This window comes from Chiloscyllium plagiosum, chromosome 1 (assembly GCF_004010195.1).
Source record: "Chiloscyllium plagiosum isolate BGI_BamShark_2017 chromosome 1, ASM401019v2, whole genome shotgun sequence".
Lineage (NCBI taxonomy): Eukaryota > Metazoa > Chordata > Chondrichthyes > Orectolobiformes > Hemiscylliidae > Chiloscyllium > Chiloscyllium plagiosum.
The window spans coordinates 133133611-133154349 of record NC_057710.1 but is presented as its reverse complement, the minus strand read 5'-3'; the positions used below and the strand labels follow the sequence as shown (position 1 = coordinate 133154349).

At 39.7% G+C, this 20739-nt stretch overlaps 1 protein-coding gene across 34 annotated transcripts in view; it reads left to right on the top strand.

Moving 5' to 3' along the window:
* Positions 1-20739, top strand: part of ank2b (ankyrin 2b, neuronal) — an 892118-nt gene that overhangs the window by 663954 nt on the left and 207425 nt on the right. For 28 of the 34 annotated variants that reach the window (XM_043697402.1, XM_043697316.1, XM_043697345.1 and 25 more), the window contains 2 exons: positions 13002-13187; positions 18665-18688. In XM_043697402.1, coding sequence (XP_043553337.1) covers positions 13002-13187; positions 18665-18688 — 210 coding nt within the window. The remainder of the gene's footprint in view (positions 1-13001; positions 13188-18664; positions 18689-20739) is intronic. The other 6 variants (XM_043697278.1, XM_043697441.1, XM_043697212.1 and 3 more) reach the window with 1 other exon arrangement.

Sequence of the window (20739 nt, the reverse complement as noted above, 5' to 3'; positions counted from 1 at the left end):
GCTGAGGAACCTGGGCATCCAGTACTCCATGAGATAACCCGAAGTGCTCCATTTCAGCCACAAGGACTCAGTTTATAAATTTGACTTAGTGGATAAAGCTAAAACCTTTGTAGACACTTTAAAATAGACGGATTGGCCTGAAGAATATGGTTAATGTTTGTTCTCTTTTCTATCTTTCCCCATGTTTTCCCTTTTTTTAAAAATTCCTTTCTTTCTCCCTAATAATTTTCTTTTTGGATAGTGGGGAAAAGACCTTGGAATAAGTTGTTCCTTTTTTTTAATAACTGGATTTTCTGATGGGAAATTTTGTGGATGTTCTTTGTTGTCTCTCCCCTTTTTTTGTTTCTTCCGTTTCTCTTTTAGTCACAGGTAGGGGTGACATGAAGCCAGGGATGGGTGGTGTGCTCATCCTGACTTGGTCTTTTTCCTGTTGATTTAAGGATCATCTCCTTGTTTTTTTTCTGGCCTAAGGCTGGGGCACAGTCCGGGTTTGAAGGAGCTGTGAAGGAGGGGATGGGTAGGGTGAGTGCCCCCTATGAGCAGGGGGAAAAGTCTTCCATTCAAGGTTTTATAGTTTTTTTTGTAGTGTTTTTGGTAGTGATAGTTGTTTATAGTTATAATAGAGTAGTTTTTGTATATATAGTTCTCCGACTCTGAGTCTTTATTTACTTATGCTTGGCGCTTTGTAAGCAGGGTTCTCCCTCCCAGGTGTTCAAGGGTCTTTGAAAGGGGATATGGCTAAGTGTCTTATTAAATGGTGCACCTGGAACATTAAGGGAAGTCATTCGCCTGTTAAAAAGTTAAAAAGTGCTTTCTCGCCTTAAGAGGGAAAGGGTTGATATCGCTTTGTTGCAAGAAACCCATCTTGATGATGTGGAACACCTGAAATCACAACAGGGAGTTATGACCGGGTATTATTTTCAGCCTTTACTACTAAAAGTAGGGGAATGGCGGTACTTATCCAGAAAAATCTTCCATTCACATTATTTGAGCAGGGATGGTTTGTGATACTTAAAGCCCTGATACATGGGGAGGAATATGGCATTTTAAATGTCTACTGTCCTCTGACGCATCCCGTCAAATTTTTGATTAGTGCTTTCTCTAAGTTAAGTGCTTTTAAAACACAGCACATTATTATAGAGGGGGATTTTAATTGTCTTTTGGATCCGACAGTGGACAGGATGCCTTGTGGGTCCCCAACTATTTCTTCACAGACCAAGCAGGTGGTTGACTTATGCGAGGAATTGGGGCTGGTGGATATTTGGAGATGTCTTCACCCTGCTGGCAGGGGCTTCACCTTTTTTTCAAACTCACATAAATGGCACATGAGGATTGACCTCTTTCTGGCTCCCTCGGCCCTTCAGGATTTGATTATGGGTTGTAAAATTGGGAATATAGCTATCTCTGATCATGCAGCAATGTATTTGGAGGTTAAGGCCAAGAGTGAGAGGCTAGGTTTGCGGCACTGGCATTTGGACCCTTTTCTCCTTAAGGATTCCAAATTTGTGGAATACTTTTTGAAGGAGTTTCAGGAATTCTTGACTATCAACTCAGGCACGGCTGGTGTCCATCTATGCTATGAGAGACTGCAAAGGCCTGTGCTAGGGGATTAGCTATTTCCTATTCGGCAAGCTGGAAATGACAGAAGAAGGAACAGCACGTCTCCTTGAGACGTGGTTGAAAGCCGCGGAGGCAGCACAATTTGCGTGGCCTTCGGTGGCTAAGCTACAGCGGATCACGGCTCTCCGGGCTGCCTTGAATTCAACACTGACGCAAAACGCAAAGAAAGAACTTGCTTTTGCTGGACAAAGGCTGTTTGAATATGGGGATAGGCCAGGGAAGTATTTAGCGTACCTGACTAGGAAGAAGCGTACTCCCCAATCCACTACTGCAATCAGAGACTGCGCTGGGGTCTTTATATACAATGCTAAAAAGATTAATGAGGCTTTTCAGAGCTTTTACTCTGAATTGTATCGGTCTGAAGGTTGCGAGGACAGGAAGGCTAAAATGGAGACCTTTTTTTAAGAACCTGGACTTCCCAGGTAAACTTGGAACAGGCCTCTCTCCTTAATGTCCCCTTGACAGTTCAGGAAATACAGGAGGCAGCGAGGCAGCTAGGCAACTTCAGAGTGGGAATGCGCCTGGCCCTGATGGTCTCCCGGGTGAGTTTTATAAGGAGTTTATAGGGATACTGATTGTGCATCTCCAACATCGGCCCTATCGCTGTATGCATGAATGCCTACCACCATCTTTGAGAGAAGCTAATATCTCCCTAATTCTTAAGAAGGGGAAGATTCCTGAGGATTGTGCCTCATACAGGCCCATCTCTCTATTAAATTCAGACTTCGAGATTCTGACAAATATCTTGGCGCTGAGATTGGAAAGGGTGTTGCCCCATATTATTAAAGCGGACCAGACAGGCTTTATAAGGGGCCGTAGGTCCTCTAATAATATTCGACGGTTGCTGAATATGGTCCAAGCTTTTCAGCAACGATTGTTTCAGGGGTTGATGATTTCCTTAGATGCAGAGAAAGCATTTGACCGGATGGAATGGCCATAGCTTTTTTATGTCTTAGAACAGTTTGGGTTGGGTGGAGTCTTTGCTAGGTGGGTGGAGGTTTTATATTGCCACCCTCTGGCTGCGGTCATCACCAATGGGGTGAAGTCTGGGAATTTTAGGATTGGTAGGGGTAGTCGGCAAGGCAGCCCCCTCTCACCGCTGTTGTTTACATTGGCTAGCAGAAGACATTCCACATAACCGCTCTGGAAGCGGGATTGAGGGCACACAAGATTACACTGTATGCGGATAATGTCCTTCTGTTTTTATCAAAACCGATGACCTCCACACCCCATTTGATACATTTCATTTGGGGCTATTTCAGAATATAAGATTAACTTCGCAAAATCATAGGCTATGCCTTTGGGGAACCTTAAGGATGTACCAGAAGTTGAAGGTAGCCCTAAGATCCCTTTTAAGTGGTCACGGGCAGGGTTCCGATACCTAGACATTTTTATTACGCCCAAGTTTGATCTGTTATTTCGGACTACCTTTGCTCACTTGCTTGACAATATTAGGTGAGATTCAAAGTTTGTGCAAAGATTTGTAGCTTGGGTGCTCATTGTTGTGGTGCTGTTCGCCGAGCTGGGAATTTGTGTTGCAGACGTTTCGTCACAGAAGCGCTTCACAGGAGGCTCCCAAGCACTGAGGATGTCACCTAGACAGGGGACGAAACGTCTGCAACACAAATTCCCAGCTCGGCGAACAGAACCATAACATTAGGTGAGATCTCCAGAGATGGGAGGCTCTTACAATTTCATGGCTGGGCCGAATATCTCTCATTAAGATGAAAGTTCTTCCTCATTTGCTTTATCCCATGCGTATGCTCCTTATAATGTTTCCCAGGTCAAAGCTGTGGAAGGTTATGGGGTGATTTGGTTCCTGTTTCTGGCATTGTGGGCGGCCCCTCACTAAATTGCAGTTGCCTCGTGGAGGGAGAGGAGTTGATTTCCCAGACATTAGGAGATATCAATTGAGTTCCCTGCTGTCCTTTGTCTGCGATTGGGTAGGTAACGATCCAAACTCAATATGGCTGGATATCGAGGCCTCCCAGGCAAAGTGCCCTCTTATTAACCTGTTGTTCATGGATAAGATGAGGACAGTTATGGACTATTGCCGGAACCCCATTGTCATTAGTACAGTCAAGGCATGGATGGCCTGCATCAGAGTGAGGGTTGCTTATCCAAGTCTTCACCACTTACGCCTATAGTTGACATGCCAGGGTTCCGACCAGGGATGATGGACTAAAGGTTCAAACTATGGCCATCAAGAAGAGTTTCTAGTTTGGGAGACTTGTTTGAGGGGGAGGTTATGATGTCTTTTGAGCAACTGAGCCGCAAATACGGGTTGCCCAGCAGAGATCTTTTCTGTTTTTTTCAGGCTAGGGATTTCATCCAGAAGAAGACTATGCTTCTCACTAAGCCCTATAAGCCCGATACAGAGAGGTTGTTGCTACGTTCCACAAGCAGCCTTTCGGTTAGTGCCCTTTATCGCCTGCTGGGTGGCAGGATATTAACCGGTTATGTGAGGTTTGAGAGCAAGAGCTGGGAGTGGAGATCTCTTCTGAAACATGGGAGAAAGTATGGGAGAATACTCAAAGGTTCTCAATCTGTATTAGGACATGCGCTACACAGTTAAAAGTTCTGCACTTGGCTCATCTGGCACCAGACCTTCTGGCGAAGTTTAAAAAAGGGGCATCTTCAGTGTGCCCCAAATGTAAAATAAGTGTGGGTACTCTTACCCATTGCTTCTGGACATGCCACAGGCTCCGTGATTACTGGAGCGCTGTGGCGGGAGAGACAGGGAGAGTATTGAGGACTGAAGTTAAAGTAGACCCGATATCTCTCCTCTTAGGTCTAACAAATTTACCATCTTTAGACGGGCATAGGAAGAAACTATTTAATATTCTTGCGTACTGTGCACAGAAGAATATTCTGATGAATTGGGTGTCTGAGAACCCACCAGGCTTGCTGGGATGGCAGAAATTAATTATGGAGCACATTCCCTTGGACTTTTTTACAGGCATGGTGCACCACACAACAGACATTTTTTATAAGACATGGCAGCCCTACCTGAGTAATTTGGATATAGATTTGTCAGTTATCTTAACGAGGGCATTTGTTTAACCAGGATGATTAGATTTGTCAAGCCCTGGGCCCTGGAGGGGGTCTCCCGAGTTAATATGGGTATTTATACAATGCTCCCGTTCCTTTGGGAGCTTAGCACCGAGCATAGCTGTTCTGTTTTTTGTTTTTTATTTTGCTTTTCTTTCTTTTTTTTTTGGTGTTGCTTTGCACAGTGTTAGGTATTGCTTTGTATTATAGGGTAGTTTAGTAGTTAGTAGATAGTAGTTGTATTGTAATTTGTATTTTTTCTTTTTATTATACTGATATTTGTTATTGATTTTTTTCAATAATTTTATATGTTTGTAAAGTTAATAAATATATTTACAAAAAAAACCTAGTCCCAGTCCAGTTTATTTCCAATGGAGAGAGGTTTTTCTTTATTAATACTTTGGTCCCTGAGGCAATATTGTTAAATGTGGAGGGGAAACCGTAATGGGATAGTTCTGTGATCAGGCCGAAGGTATGTGTGCACAATATTTTTTGCTTCTAAATGTCAGTTGGCATATCCTAAGGACAGTGATTTCTGAGGCTCCAATTCAGACTTCATCAAGGCCTGTAAAATGATTGGGTGAATAATCCATTGGCCCCCCTGCTCTCTTCCTCCAATTTCCACTCTCACAACTCCAACCACCTACTACATTCCTAAAATTCTCCATCCCTCTCCCTACCTCCCCAATCTTGAGTCACTGCAATTTCCAAGCATTAAAATGGGAAATAGTCGGAAAAATCACTGGTGTAGGAGCATTAGTACAGCTAAAAGTGTGTACAACACAGGCACCAAGGGAATGCACTTCACTTTGTATGAAAGCATTGTTCCATTTTTAAATGCCTAGCTGTAATTTTAAGGCCATGTCCCTCATTTTTATTCCTCCACCAAGAAGGTTAGCTTCTCCATAGCTACCCATCAATATTTTAAGATCATGAGAATTCTTTCAGCAGAGTAAACACTTTAGTAAGTGCTCAGTCTTCTATATTCAAGGAAAACCTTCCAGCTTTTCTCAAAACATTGTCATTTCCTCCTTCCTGCAGAGATTAGAAAATGCATAAAAATTCAAGAGTTATCACTGTTACAGAGCAAATTTCTTTGCAAAAGCAACTGATGGACGGTTTTTGAATCATAAATGCCCTTGCGGAGCCACAAGACTTTGAAAATTGGTTGCAGTGAGCTCATTGCATCCCCTTTGTCTTCTCCTGTCGTTTGATCTGGTTTTGTCATATTCACTGTTGTTTTCAGGCTGTTTTTACAGTTTGTGGGTTGCAGCCAGAGACTCAATGCAAGAAATAAAACCTGAGAGTTCATGGCACAGTGAATTTTAATAAAATGGCAGGTGTGAGATGTTTGAGACAACCACAAAATTGCATTCAAGTCTCAAGGCACTACTGTCAGTTTCTCCCGTAGTGCACTTGATTTGCATTTGAAATCTTCAAGGGCATTTACAAAGAGCTGAAGTTCTGATCTAGAAATTAATGAAGCTTTCACCCAGCTGAGTTCACAATTAGTGGGCAGAATTCAGCTTGACACACTTACATGAGGCATACGTTCATTAACTCTCATCACTTCAGCCAAGTTGTAGCAGTCCCAAAGGCAAGATGCACAGAGACTGCCAATGAGAATTAACTTTGCTTTTCTTTTTATAAGAGGTAGTCCTCTTAGTATTTTGGCATCCAATTGTTTCTTTTAACCAGAGGAGAAGGGATTTCTAACTAGAGGCACTGAGAATGACATTGCAATTATTTTTTCAACTGAATTATACAATTTTACATTGCTGAGGAAAATCATTTTACCATTATGATTGCACTGTTGTCCTGAAAAAGCTATCCAATTAATTCAGCTTCCCTGCATTTTCCCTGTTCCCTTTTATTTTCACTGAGGTTCAGCTGTGTCAAGGCTTTGCTGTGAGGTAATAGGTTGCGGGTTCAATCCTACCTAAACGCAAAAATGAAACAGACACTCCAGTGCAATGCAGAAGAAATGCTATGGTAATGGGAGATGCTGTTTTTCACACAAGATGTTAACCTGACATCCCATCAGCCATTAAGTGGTTGTAAAAGATCCCATGACACTATTTTGAAGAAGGGCTGAGGAGTTATCCCTGGCATCCTGGCCCATATTTATCCCTCCATCAACACCACAGAGATGGATTATCTAGTCATCATCACCTTGAGAGAGCTTGCGAAATGTAGATTGCCTGCTGATTTTTCTACATTCCAAATATGATTGGACTTCAAAAGAACATCATTGGCTCTAAATAAAAACTGAAAGAACTGTGAATGCTGTAAATCAGAAACAAAACAGAAGTTGCTGAAAAAATCTCAGCAGTTTTGGCAGCATTTCGGAAGAGAAATTAAAGTTAACCTTTTGAGTCCAGTGACCCTTCCTCAGAACATACTGCCATGGGATCTTTTACAACCACTCAAGGGCTGATGGGACGTCAGGATAACCATCTTGTGTTCATTGACTCTAAAGAGCTTTAGGGTGTTAAGTGCTGTGAAACCTGGTCTGTAAGTCCAAGTTTTTATTTTTGAGGCTTATGTAGGAATGTGTACAGTATTCAATCAATGCAGAACAAGCACCCAATATACCTTTTGTTCAAATATTTTTAGTTGCATGACAAAAAATTGTTTTGATGAAAATGTGATCTAGATGAAGGTGTGTAGTTCGGCATCCTGGAATGTTACATTTTTTCAAATTACATTTTTTCAATTACATTTTCCAATGGAATCTTTGTCTCTTCACCTCTTCATCTTTTATTATTTCAAACATTTTGAGTTTTAACTGAGAACACTAGGTCTACATGACTTATGCCACTGAAATTGCATGATAGGTAATGCACAAATTTTCCTTTGGCAGAAAGGTTTCAATACTTCCCCACAGTATTTAGCCAATGATGAGGACTCTGTAGTGTGGTGGATCAATATTTCAAGCATTGTAAGCTCCTATGTTACCACTCTAACATGTTAGCTTCAAATTTCGCTGTAGAGACAGAGTCAGGGCTTTTCCTAACTCCAGAGAAAATTATTGCAGATGGGATCCATCGAGGAGGCAATCCCTCACCACTTGGGTTTGATAAATGGAGCCAAAGTCTAATGAGGCATCAAATTGGTTTAGAAAGTACTTAGTGCTTACTTTTGAACCCTTAACATGTTTAGAAAATACAGATGTGTCAATATTTTTAAAATATTACATGATGATGGGCGGCATGATGGCTCAGTGGTTAGTACTGCTGCCTCACAGCGTCAGGTTTGATTCCAGCCTCAGGTGACTGTGTGGAGTTTGCACATTCTTCTTGTGTCTGCGTGGTTTTCCTAGTGGGTTAGCCATGGGAAATATGGGGTTGTGGGGGTGGGTCTGGGTTGGACGTTCTTTGGAGGGTCAGTGTAGACTCAATAGGTCAAATGGCCTCTTTCTGCACTATAGGGGTTATATGAGTGACAGTTGTCTTTAACAGCATATTTTGCTGTATTTTAATTTAGTTTATCGATGACTTCATTGTTTAATGACTGTGAATCCTTGAAGCAAAGCGATAGTCTGCTCATTTGTGAGTTGACAATGATTAGTCCATTGTTTAAATTGAAGAGGAGTCACACTCAGTAATGTGCACCATTACTTATGACTCGACAAGTGCATAAGGGGTTGTACCAAGGTCCCAGCAATGAAGGTTAGTTATCAGGGGTCCTGCTAGCCCCGAAATTGTTTACCTGGGACCACTCTTGCCATGGGAGGTCAAAGCCTACCATTCAACAGATAGTTTTTGTCAAAAGAAACTTGTTGTGACTTCACAAATTTTCCACTCCTTGATGTCTGCTGGTGAAGCTTGCTCAGGATGGTTGCAGCAAGTGGGGAGCAGGGGAGAAGGCAGCAGTAGGTGGGTAGAAGAAATGAACGTGGAGTGATGAGTGAGGTTTCAACAAGAGTGGTTTTGACCAATTTGTGGGCTGTTGTCATATGGTAGAGATGTGGTGGAATTATATTGGGCAACAGTGATCAAGTTAGTGTGTGAACAAATGAATGATAATAGATCTGAGTTCATATTCTGCTGTGATTAGTGCTCAGGCAATCCCTTGGAAAGCAAATGATCCTATCAGCAGACTGATTTCCAAGCGAAAATTGAAAGACTCTAAAAGTGACAACTTGGGGGACCCCACAATGAGCAGCCCTCTGGCTTTATAACTTAATTACTGCAATATAACAATTTAGTACTTTACACAGATTTTTATCTTGTAAAAGTGGAAGCATAAACCTACCACATTTTATAACTGTAACCTATATCATAAAACAAAAGAACTGACACTTGATCCATTGTGTTCTGAAATTGTCTTCAGATGGTCTTTGAAATGGTCAACTGAGTTGATCATTATTCATTGCAAACAGCCCATGAAAGCTTAAAGAGCCTCGGGCAGAAAGAATTCTTAAATTATTTTCTTCTCCATTGTTTTGTCTCCTGAGAGTATTGGTTCACACTTGGGAACAGTTTTGAGATTATTGGCTGCCTGCTACTATTTAACCCAAATAGCTATTTTTCATATCTGAACCTCAACTGTAAATCAACGTGTTTCATTAGTTCTGACTTCAATGCAACCTAACTTAGTACTGCCATCATCTAATTTTGACATGAGCACATTCTATCCCAGCCACAGGATAGCAATTAGAAGCAGAATTCTGGCTGTATATTAAATGCATTTACACATCAGAGTGTCATGAAGATGAAATGTTACAGTGTAGTGTCTAGAGAGTAATTTCCATAAGGGCCTAATGGACAGATGCAACACATTTCAAAATGGTCAATTTTAAAAAGATGGAATACGGATAAGCTATGATGAGATGAAAAAGGAAATTGACATATAGATGTACAAAAGAATAACTTTAAAAAGGAACTGATGCATTTTAAAAATATTTTTTTTTAAACTGTGGCTACTTGAATTTTAATGATGCTATGAATAAATAAAGAGGTTAGAAACAAGGTAATTGGTGGCAGCAGCTATCCCTTGCTTCAAGGATGAAGTAAACTTTGAATGGTGAGTTTCTGTTCTAGGTCTTGAAAATAGTGTTGCAGATGAAGACATGCATGTTCAAAAATTGTAATAAAATCATAAAAATAAAAGCAGTTATGAAATTAGGAAAGGGAGAAGGAAAACAAAGCTTCTGAAGGTAGACTTTGAAAAAAGAGATAAGTTGGTGGAATAAGCAAAAAAAAACCTGACAAACCAAAATTCATATCAGTAAATGCAGGATAATATATTTTGGTAAAAAGGAATCAAACTTTGGGGAAGTCTGTGAGATATTGATGAATCAATTGATGCCTAGGAACATAAATATAAACCTTTGTCCAAGAAACTGATTTTGTGACTTGCTTATAGTTAGGGATATGAAAATCTAATTAGGAAATGTTTTCTCCTGAATTGAAAGAAATATTTACATGTGACAAGCTCTATTATTCAAGAAATAAATTATGCTTTATCAATAATTTAGGAACACCAGGCTCATAAGATGTTAAAAGTTGCATTTCAAATGGCAAAGACCAGGAAGACTGATACATGAGTTTTATGACATGATGTAAGAGCATAAACACTGAGATGTAATGGATAAATATATCTGTATAAAGCTCAGTTTGGACCAGAGATGGAAAGCTGTATGCAGTTTTGGTTGCCACTAAAACAAAGAGCCAGTGAATTGATTACAGTGGATTTAATGAGATGTTGACATTAGAAAAAGCAATTCTGAAAAAGTAATTGATAAATTGTGTACATTTCACTTGAAACAGAGATGATGCCACACTTTAATAAATGTGTTAAATGTTTTCATGGTGAAAGGAGTAGCTGTAATTAGTATCTTAGCATAACACTAGCACATACCTGCAAAACATGTGTGGTCAAATTATGGACATAACTACATATCCCTCGTTAAAGTAACACCATTGCCATTAAGACTTTAATAAAATAAAACCATTCTCCTTTGGAAGCAGCCATGTAATGATATCTATGGGGCAAAAAAGGAGAAGGAATATAAATACAAATTTTGTCAAGTGTTTTGCCTTGTGTTCTTGTGGGACGTAGAGGAATAATTGGGAACTGTTTTCTCTGAAATTTAAAAAGCAGGTTTACATGTGGTAAGCTCAATAGTATTTGAGTAGTGAACACACAATTTCCTTGAAATCTGTCTTATAATGCCAACATCTGTCTTCAAAGAAAACAACTTCCGAACTACTATCTTGTTGCATACGCAAGTCATATTTTCTTGAAGCTTTTCATCTTTCACCCATCAGGATGGTTTGCAAGAATCCAATTTCAAGAACAAGCTAACAATTATACTGCATGCAAGGAGAGTGTTGATTGGTTGGCAAGTGGACTCCGATATGAAGTTGTCATGGAGAATGTACCCATTAATTCTGATTGACTGTTAAAAGACAACTTTGGTTAAGTTTTCATGTGACAGGCTTAAATATCTTCAACAAAATTTGTCTTTTTTTTGCAACAGTTTTGAAGTTGTGTCCGAGCTAACTGCTGTTAATACATCGAACCATATAACTTCCTTTAATCTTTTGCTACACTTAACAAATTTCATCATCTCATCTCCTCCTTGTGTCATCCCCATGTCTACCCTCTCATTGCCATCGATATCCCATTGCTTTTATTTCTCCCGTGCCATATCAGTCCAGTGCTCCAGTTTTCTATGCACCCCATGAGCCTGTGTGTGTGCCTGTCATTACCCACCAAATAAACCCATCTACATATTGACCTGTTAAACTCACCAATCTGAATATTTCAAATAGGCAAATCTAAGTTGTTACAGGTGAGACCATAATATAATAAACAAGGGTAAAACTCAACTTTGGCAGTGGTAGCAGACTAGCTAACTGACATACAACTTGTTTGATTTTGCTTCAAAAAATAAAATCAGAAACAAAAACATAAATTGCTGGAGAAAATCTGCAGGTCTGGCAGCACTGTGTAGAGAAAGTAGAGTTAACGTTTGTTTCATTGACCCTTCTTCAGAATCGATTTGCTTGATTTTGCTCTCTGTTGAACTGCAGAAATATTTATGCCTTTGTTGCTTCAGGTTTTACTTCTGAAATACTTTCCTTTCTTGCCTCCAAAATTCCCACTGCACATAAACCCTTGTCTGAAATTTCTGGCCTACATCCTGTGCAACGTAAAGGTTTACACAAAATTGGAAAGGGAATGGAAAGTAAAGATCGTGAAATTTTAACTGCAACTGTACAGAGTAATGAAACTGCACCTGCAGTAATGAATCGAATTCTGATATTCTTTGAAAATTTGCATTAACAGCAGTCTAGGGGATCTAGCTCAACTTATTCTTCAGATGAGGGGGTTACCTGATGAAGGAAGGTTGAAGAGGTTGGCCCATGACTCACTGGAACTTCCAAACGTGAGAGGTGATCTTATTGAAATATACAACATCCTGAAGGGCCTTCTGAGGCTGGATATGCAGCAGATGTTTCATATTATAGAGCAGGTTCGATGTAAGAGATAGAAGTCTCCCATCTAGGATGGACATGATTATGTTTTCCTCTGAGGATTGTTAATCTGTAGATTCCGCCCCTCCCGCCAGAAAGCAGTGGAGGGTGAATTATTAAACTTATTCTGGGATGACACTAACTTCAAAATCCTCTTACCAGCCTTTGTAAAAGCATATCCAAGCCCTACTAACCAGCTGTCTTCTGATCCATTATCCCAGACATTCTCCCTTCCTTCACCACTCCATCATTGGGGGAGTTAACACTACTTTGGAATCTCTTCAGTTTGAAAGCATTAAGAGAATTAGCAGAAATCTACTCCAAACACAAATCAATTGTCTTAATATTCTTGTTACTATTCAGTGTTTCTCCACTGGTGAAGCATTTTGGGACATTTGTTAAGTTAATGGAGCTTCAAAGAGCAAGTTGTCATTGTCAACTAAGGTTGAAGCCACCTTCCTTTTTGGATAGAGTTCGTTAACTACTCAGCCTTATAGATATTTTCCTAATTCACTTGGTCGGAGATATTATTATATACCTCTGGGTCAGAAACCTGAACCTGGATCTCCTGGCTCACAGGTACAAACTCTATTATTGAGTCCTGAGAATAGTCTTTCTTTTAATATCCAGAGAGCTCAGTCTTACATCTACTTTCAAACACCAATCCCATCTGTTCACTATTTATATGGACCCAGTCAATGAATCAGTCAATGTGCCCTAATTGCTATAATTGACAGTTATTTGGGCTTACTGTCCTGGCCACGTAAAAATATCATCTGACTTTCAAGTAACAAATCCAAGCAATATTCTGTTGAAGTAAAGTTCTATTTTCTGCATTGTCAGGATGGGTTCACCCCCCTTGCTGTTGCATTGCAACAGGGCCACAACCAAGTCGTTGCCATCTTACTGGAGAATGACACCAAGGGGAAGGTGCGGCTTCCAGCCCTGCACATTGCTGCCAGGAAAGATGATACCAAATCTGCGGCATTGTTACTCCAGAATGATCACAATGCTGATGTACAGTCCAAGGTAAGGAAATCTGTGTATTTGGCTGTTTATAAAACTGGAAAAGATGCATTTGTATTTCCTAATATTATTTACAAAGGTATATCAGTGAAAATTGTGTTTTTGAAATTTCCTTAGACTGGTGTATTAATTCTGATCTTTTGCGTTTTCAAAATGTTTGTATTTGTTCTCTGATGTACATGGACATAAAATTTGTAAGATGCAGAACAAATTGTTTTGTTTTATTTATGACCCCATATGTTTGCTACTCAGATTGGGCAAAAGGTCGGTTCCTGCGTTTTCATCAATTATTTTCAATAGCCTTTTAAATGGATTGGCCATTAAAAAGTTCACTGCCAAATTTCCTCTTATGTGGAAAATATCCACTCCAATTTAGCAATTCCCTAGTGAGCAATCAGAAATTGGGAACATTGCATGTGGAGGATGTTCTGTGCTGAGTCACACCATACTTAATCAATGAGAAAGGGAGAGAATGTTTTCCCTTTAAAAGTACAGAAAAACTGAAAATTTATGAAGAGTGGAACTACTGCCACAACAACCTAGATATTTATAGCTTGTGAATTGTTTATTGGTGTTTGGAAAGAAGACTAATTATGTCTAAATTTGAAGGAAATGACAACATCGTAAAGCCCTTTTCATATGGAATATCCATGGGGTAATCACTTAAATATTGTTTTCAATTAACAATGCTTCTCCAAGAACCTTTGCAGCTTTATACCGTGACTAATCATTAATCAGCATGTTAGTCATAGCTTTTGCCATTACTGCCATCTGCTGTGCAGTGTATTCTTATCGGGGCATCTTGACAACATGCTACCCATGGTTATCTATGTTGCATCCTCATGCACTGCTAAAGTTAATGGAGAATATTTAATAAAGAATTAGAATAAAGAAGATTCAATGTAAGAAAGGATTAAAAACAGTTTGTTGCTAAGATCATCCATGCAGTGAGATAAGTTCCCTATTCTGTTTTTTACTGGGTATTTTGTTTAAATAATGCATGTTAATGTACAAAAGTTGTAATATTAAATATTAAAGAAATGATTGCATTTGTTTGAACGAATTTCAAATAATATAAATACTCAACTGCCTCTAAACTTGCTTTCTTTGTATTTGACCTTTCAGTAATTCATTTACATACTGATCATTAATAGATGTAACTTTTAACTTTTTGCTACACTGCTAAGTGCATGCATCCTGCTTTCTCCATTGTTCATGTGACTCACTATGTTTATGTGGGGTGATTAAGACTTTAATGTCTTCAGACGAGACACCTATGTACAGGGAGTCTATAATGTTTGGATTTACCTTCTTTACCTTTGATTTTTCCTTTTTTTGCATACAAGTCATGTTTGCTCACTGCATGACATTGCCCACTAAGTGACAAAATACGTTAGTCAGTTAAAAGCCCAAATACATAGGAAGGGACCAAGAGAAATGAACTGTTAATCAAATAAGTTGTCTTGATCAAACTAAGTTGGATTGGACCAGACTGACATTTGCATGTTCTATTGCAATGCATGTCCTGATTTGATGGACTGCATTCTTTTATTCAGGCAGAAATTTATTTATCCCGTCTTTGCCCATATGTGACATGATGTAGCTAAGTGGGTGATGTTTCCACTTCTTCCCTTGGCAGTGTGGGTTTCCTGTGATAGCATGAAGACTGAATAACGTCTGCTTTATGCATTTTTTTTCTCATATTGTATACATCTGGCCTGAATTAAACACTTACCCAGCAGTGCATTTGAAGGTGATAAGCGCAATAACTCTAGCATGTGTCCTGCCCACTGCAGACCCACCCTCCTATGGCCCCACTACAATCACATCAGTGATGGAGGTGATGTAGTGTGGCCCACTTGCCAAAAGAATAATTGAATCTTTTTCATTGACCAAATTAAGGGACTCATCCTTTTGCTGTTGGCATTTATGCAGTGAGGTATGTTGAGATCACGTGGCCAGCCTGGCAGGTGTCCCTGCACAGGCCGATGGTAAGACAGGACAGGAGTACTTCTGTAAATGGGCCCCTTCGGCCATCGGAGGGCCTTTTTCTCAGTTCTCCCCCGGCATTCTACACAACTTTTCTCCCCCCGTGACTTCTCAAAAACCAAACCGTGCTTCTTTTGCAGTCTCCAAACACATGAGAAGTTCTGATCTACCACAGCTCATCGCCTGACTGAAGTACCAGCCATGGCCAATATTCCCATTGACTCTACTGTACAGCAAGAGCAACTGGTAATCAATTGGCTGGCAACTCCCCAAGTCAGGGTATCCTGTCCCACTGCCAGCCCATTAATTTTCACTTCGCTAGCCATTAACCTCCCCCACCCCAGTGATCTTTTTAGTCAGGGTTGAATGTGAGGATATGTGGCACTCCACACAATTCTGTCCTTTCTTGTCGGTTCATAAGTGCACTTTGCCAGGATGCATCTGCACAATGGTCTTAGCAGCACATGTGTCTGCAGTCCACCAGTGGTGGAGCAGATTTCCAAGTGAACCATGCCAGTGGCTTTCTAACAAAATATTCCTGTCTAATCTTGCAGAAGATGTGACTGATTTTTCTGTAATCTAATGGGGTGATGTACAGGTCCAGTGAACTTTCCTGATTTTTTTTTAATAACTTACAGATAAATGGTCTACCTGGTGGCTAGGTAAAAGATTGAAAGACACTGGGAGGAAGTTTACTTGCTTTTGGTATTTAGAACTTGGTACCCAGTGTCTTGACTTTGGTCTGAAAGCTCTGCACAGGTTTTCTCAGTCACCTGCTGAGAGTTAGAAAACACCCTCTACAGGTAGCATTTCAAAGCTCAAAGCATTGATTTTCTGCTGGTTTTCCAATTTCCCCATCCAGGTTACAGCATGAGACAAGGAATTCACTCATGGATGTTAATACTGTTGTGTTTCCCTCAGAGTGAAGCCCATTACAATGACTACATGCCTTAAATTATGAAAAAAAATCACTAAGTCTTCTTAGACTGCTTCTTGCAAATCCACAGCCACTACCATCTAGAAGGATAAGAGCAGCAGATACATGGGAACACACTATCTGCAAGTTCCTCTACACTCAACTCATTATCCTGACTCTGAAATATTTCATTGTTCCTGGATCAAAATCCTGGGGCTCCCTCCCAAATAGCATTGAGTGGTTGAAGGAGGCTCACGACTACCTTCCCAATGGCAACTACAGATGGGCAATAAGTGCTGGCCCAGCCAGAGATATTACATTCCATGACTGAATTTAAAAGAAAGATAAATGAGTCTTCTACAATTCCCTGGAACATAGATGGTTAAGGGATGACTTGTTGCAAGGTTTCAGGACTTGGAAGGGAAAACAGAGGACACATTTTCTGACTAATACACAAGCCAACGACAAAAAGAGACAACCTTAAATTCAGAATTTGACAATTCTCGTGATAAATTACAAGAATTCCTCTTTAGTGTGTATTTTTGGTGTAAATTACAGAGATGCCAGATCCATTAATAATATTAAATCTGACATAAATAGGTTTTTGCTAGCCAAGTGTATTAAGGCATTTGGTCAAAGCAAGTGAATGAAGTTAAGATGCAGATAGGCCATGACAAAATTGTATCGTGAAACATACTTGAATAATTGATTATTCTGTCCTACGCACATTAACCTGCCGAACACTCTAACTTTGGAAACATCTTTTTTGGTGTTGGATAAACAATTATAATACCCCTTGGAACTAAAATAAATTTATGGAATCCTCTTTTTCTAGCCTCTATTCCATCACACTTAACACTTCTTCATTTAGCAGTCATGTAAAACTAGCAATTAGAAACTGCAGCTCCTATCTTAGAGACGTAAAAAGTATGAGCAGAAATAGGGCATTTGGCCCTTCCATGACTGCTGTGCAATTCAATATGATCATGGCTGATCACCCAACTCAGTACTCCTGTTTCCACTTTTTCTCCATATTCTTTCATACCTTTAGCATTAAGAACTATGTCTTTCTTTAAAACCTTCAATGTTTTGGCTCAACCATTTTCTGTGACAGAGATTGTCCACAGGTTCACCACTCCAAACTGAAAAAAAATACTCCTCCTATCAATCTTAAACAGCCTAACGTATCCTTTGGTTCTGAACTCCCTGGTCATAGGGTAAATGCAGGAAGGATATTCCCAATCTGGTTCTAGAATCTTGCAGGTTTCTAGACCATAGCCCCTCTGCTTCAGAGCTAACCAATCCAATCTCTCTTTATACGTCAGTCCTGCCATTCCAGTTTGGTAAGCCTTCGTTTACACTCCCTCTGTAGCCAGAACATCTTTTCTCAGATAAGAACACCAAAACTGCATGCAATATGCCAGGTGTGGTCTCGCCAAGATCCTGTACAATTTCAGCAAGACAGTCTTGCTTCTGTTCCCCAATCCTCTCGCAGCAAAGGCCAGTATACCATTTGCCACCTGCACAACCTGCTGTGCCTCTATGCTTATGTAGCGACACCCAGAGGTCTCATTGCAATTCCTACTTTCCCAATCTACTGTCATTCAAATAATAATCTGTTTCTGGCACCAAAGTGGATAGCTTCACATTTATCCACATTATCCTACATGTGCTGTGCATTGCCCACTCACTCAGCCTATCAAAATCACACTGACACATCTCTGCATCCTCCTCACATCTCACCCTCCCATCCTTTGTGTCATCTGCAGACCTGGAGGAATGACATTTAGTTCCCTCATCTAAATAATTAATTTATTACAATTCAGAATAGCTGGAGACCAAGCACTGATCCCTGCTATACTCCATTAGTCATTACCTGCCACTCAGACCTGTTTATTCCTACTGTTTGTTTCCTGTTTGTCAGGGCATATGACATCCTCCTGATTCTTCTAAAAAGATGTACATGATTAAGAACAGGATAGAGTGATGCAAGTACAGATAAAAATGATCAAATATTCTGAAACATTATTGTTTGTCTTTTTGGTGCTGTGAGAATGTTAGGTGTGGCATGCAACTCTCAAAGGTCAATTGTGGCTTGCACAGTTTGGCTAAAATCCTGGAATTTTGCGCAACTATATTCATATGTCAATGAAATAATTGATAATACTTATTATTTTGAAATTGATCTATGGCCCAATCTCTGATTCAGAAGAATTTAGAGGTTTGGTAGATTAATCAAAAAATGTATAGTATACAGGGTCAATTGAGGAGATGATGTTTTGTGTTCTTACAATACTGTGCCAATATAGTGAATTGGGTCCTTAAGGCATGTTGCTGATGATCTGCATTTTGCGTACACCGTGGCTCGAGAAAATAAATCTAATGCTGTTGAGGACTGTACCTTACTTTGTTAGAAGTACTAAGTAAATCCAAATTGTTAGCTTTGCAGTTTTCCATTACAAAAAATCCTGTATGTCATTTTAGACAGTTCTTTGTTTCAATCTTTCCATCTTAAATTTTTAATTTTTCTTCCCCCTTACAATTATTTCTCTGCTTCTTATTAATGCTGACCCAGATGATGGTGAATAGGACTACAGAGGTATATATTTAGATGTTCTTGTTTTCACGTTTATATTTTGGAGATTATCCTTAACATTGATGTTATGTTTCCAAATCCTCCAAAATGAAAGGATTTTCTGTTGTTAATTTCTGATAATTATATTATTTTCTTTTGATGCTTTTATAATTTTTTTGAGTATGTTTACTTATTATGAAGGCTAAGCAAACTCTTGAGTTGAAACCATTTCTTCTTCTTACTGTTTGAATTCTTTTCTCAGAGGTTCTACTGATTCCTCCTACTGACATTGTGGAAGGCACTTGCACAACTTCTTCAGAAATGTGTTTATATTCCAATAAATAGTATCACAACTTCACACTTTGATCTGATCAATTTAAATGCACCCCAATGTTAATGACCTGAAGATGGTTTGGCAGATTTATTGGCCCTTTAATGCTAATGGTTCAACTACTTCAAGTGGCTCAGCAATGTACATATTTGAATAGCATGACTTGACCAATGCATGCTCCAATTGTTTGTGCTGCTGAGCCAAACTCTGACGTCTGTGCATGACAGAAACCTCTGGAACTGGGAATCAATGCACCCACATGCCAATTGGTATGCATGGACCTTTCAGAGAATATTGAATGTGACCTTATGTGGGTAAAGAGTGTACCCCATTTGCTTTAGTCAGTTTTGCAGGCATAGTAGCTTTAAATCAAAATCCCAAAATGATATGGAAAGAACAGGTATGCTCCTTTTGTCTGCATAAAGTAAATTGGGCATCTAATGTCTTGGATTTAAACCCCAGAACTGCCACATTATTAATGAGAGTAAGTTACTCTGGAATTTACAGCTTTTAGGATTAGTGATTTTTTTTTCTACATATTTTCTAATACACCTAATCAAATGTATTATTTCATAACTGTGGAGCAGGTGGGACTTGAAACCAGGCCTCCTGGTTGAGAGTCAGAGACCGTACAACTGTGCCCCAACAGCCCCTTTTAGTTGGTCCTTTTTGAATGTTACTAACTGCATTACTTTCTAGTAAATCACTGTGTTTATTATCCCTCAATATACTTGTATTGTTTATGTCACAATTGTTCACCCAAGAGCACAGATATTATCACACAGCATTGATATCTATTGTCTGTGTCTATTTACTATTACAGGGCACTGAAGCCTGGGACCTGACATGCACTTTGTCACCCAAAGTGACTTTGGGAGCATGTACGCAAAATTTCATTTCAGGCAAAATAATTTGCTCAAATTAAGGCTGATCTGAATGACTCCACTCTAGACAATGCTGCAGTTGCTCAATGGAACTGCTGTGAAGACTGAAATAATCTTTCTCAGATACATTGGGTGTCCTAACTTCACATCAGGACAATTCTGCAATATCAATCACTGGGCCTTGCCAGGCACAAGCCTCCTTCCTTTTCATGCTCCAAAAAAACGTGTGTTTAAAAAAGGGTGTGCCAGTAGCTGCTTACGTGCTGTTCTCCAAAATTATATCCATGAATTCAATGCACTCTGTGTGGGTCATGAATTATTATTGAGCTATAAGTTAATATGTCAATAATTTGATCTTGCATCTGTCGGCAACCAGACTCAGGCATGAGCTTACCATATTCCCACTCCCTAATATCTAACAAAATCTGCCTCACCATTCAGTTAAGCATCAAATGAGAGATAAAGTTGTCAACATTAAATAATTTTCTAATCAGAAACCCATTTAATAGTATAGTGACAATAGTGATAAATTAACTCTGTTGTTGTGGTTCTGTTCGCCGAGCTGGAAATTTTTGTTGCAAACGTTTCGTCCCCTGTCTAGGTGACATCCTCAGTGCTTGGGAGCCTCCTGTGAAGCGCTTCTGTGGTGTTTCCTCCGGCATTTATAGTGGCCTGTCCCTGCCGCTTCCGGTTGTCAGTTTCAGCTGTCCGCTGTAGTGGCCAATATATTGGGTTCAGGTCGATGTGTTTGTTGATGGAGTTTGTGGGTGAGTGCCATGCTTCTAGGAATTCCCTGGCTGTTCTTTGTTTGGCTTGCCCTATAATGGTAGTGTTGTCCCAGCCAAATTCATGTTGCTTGT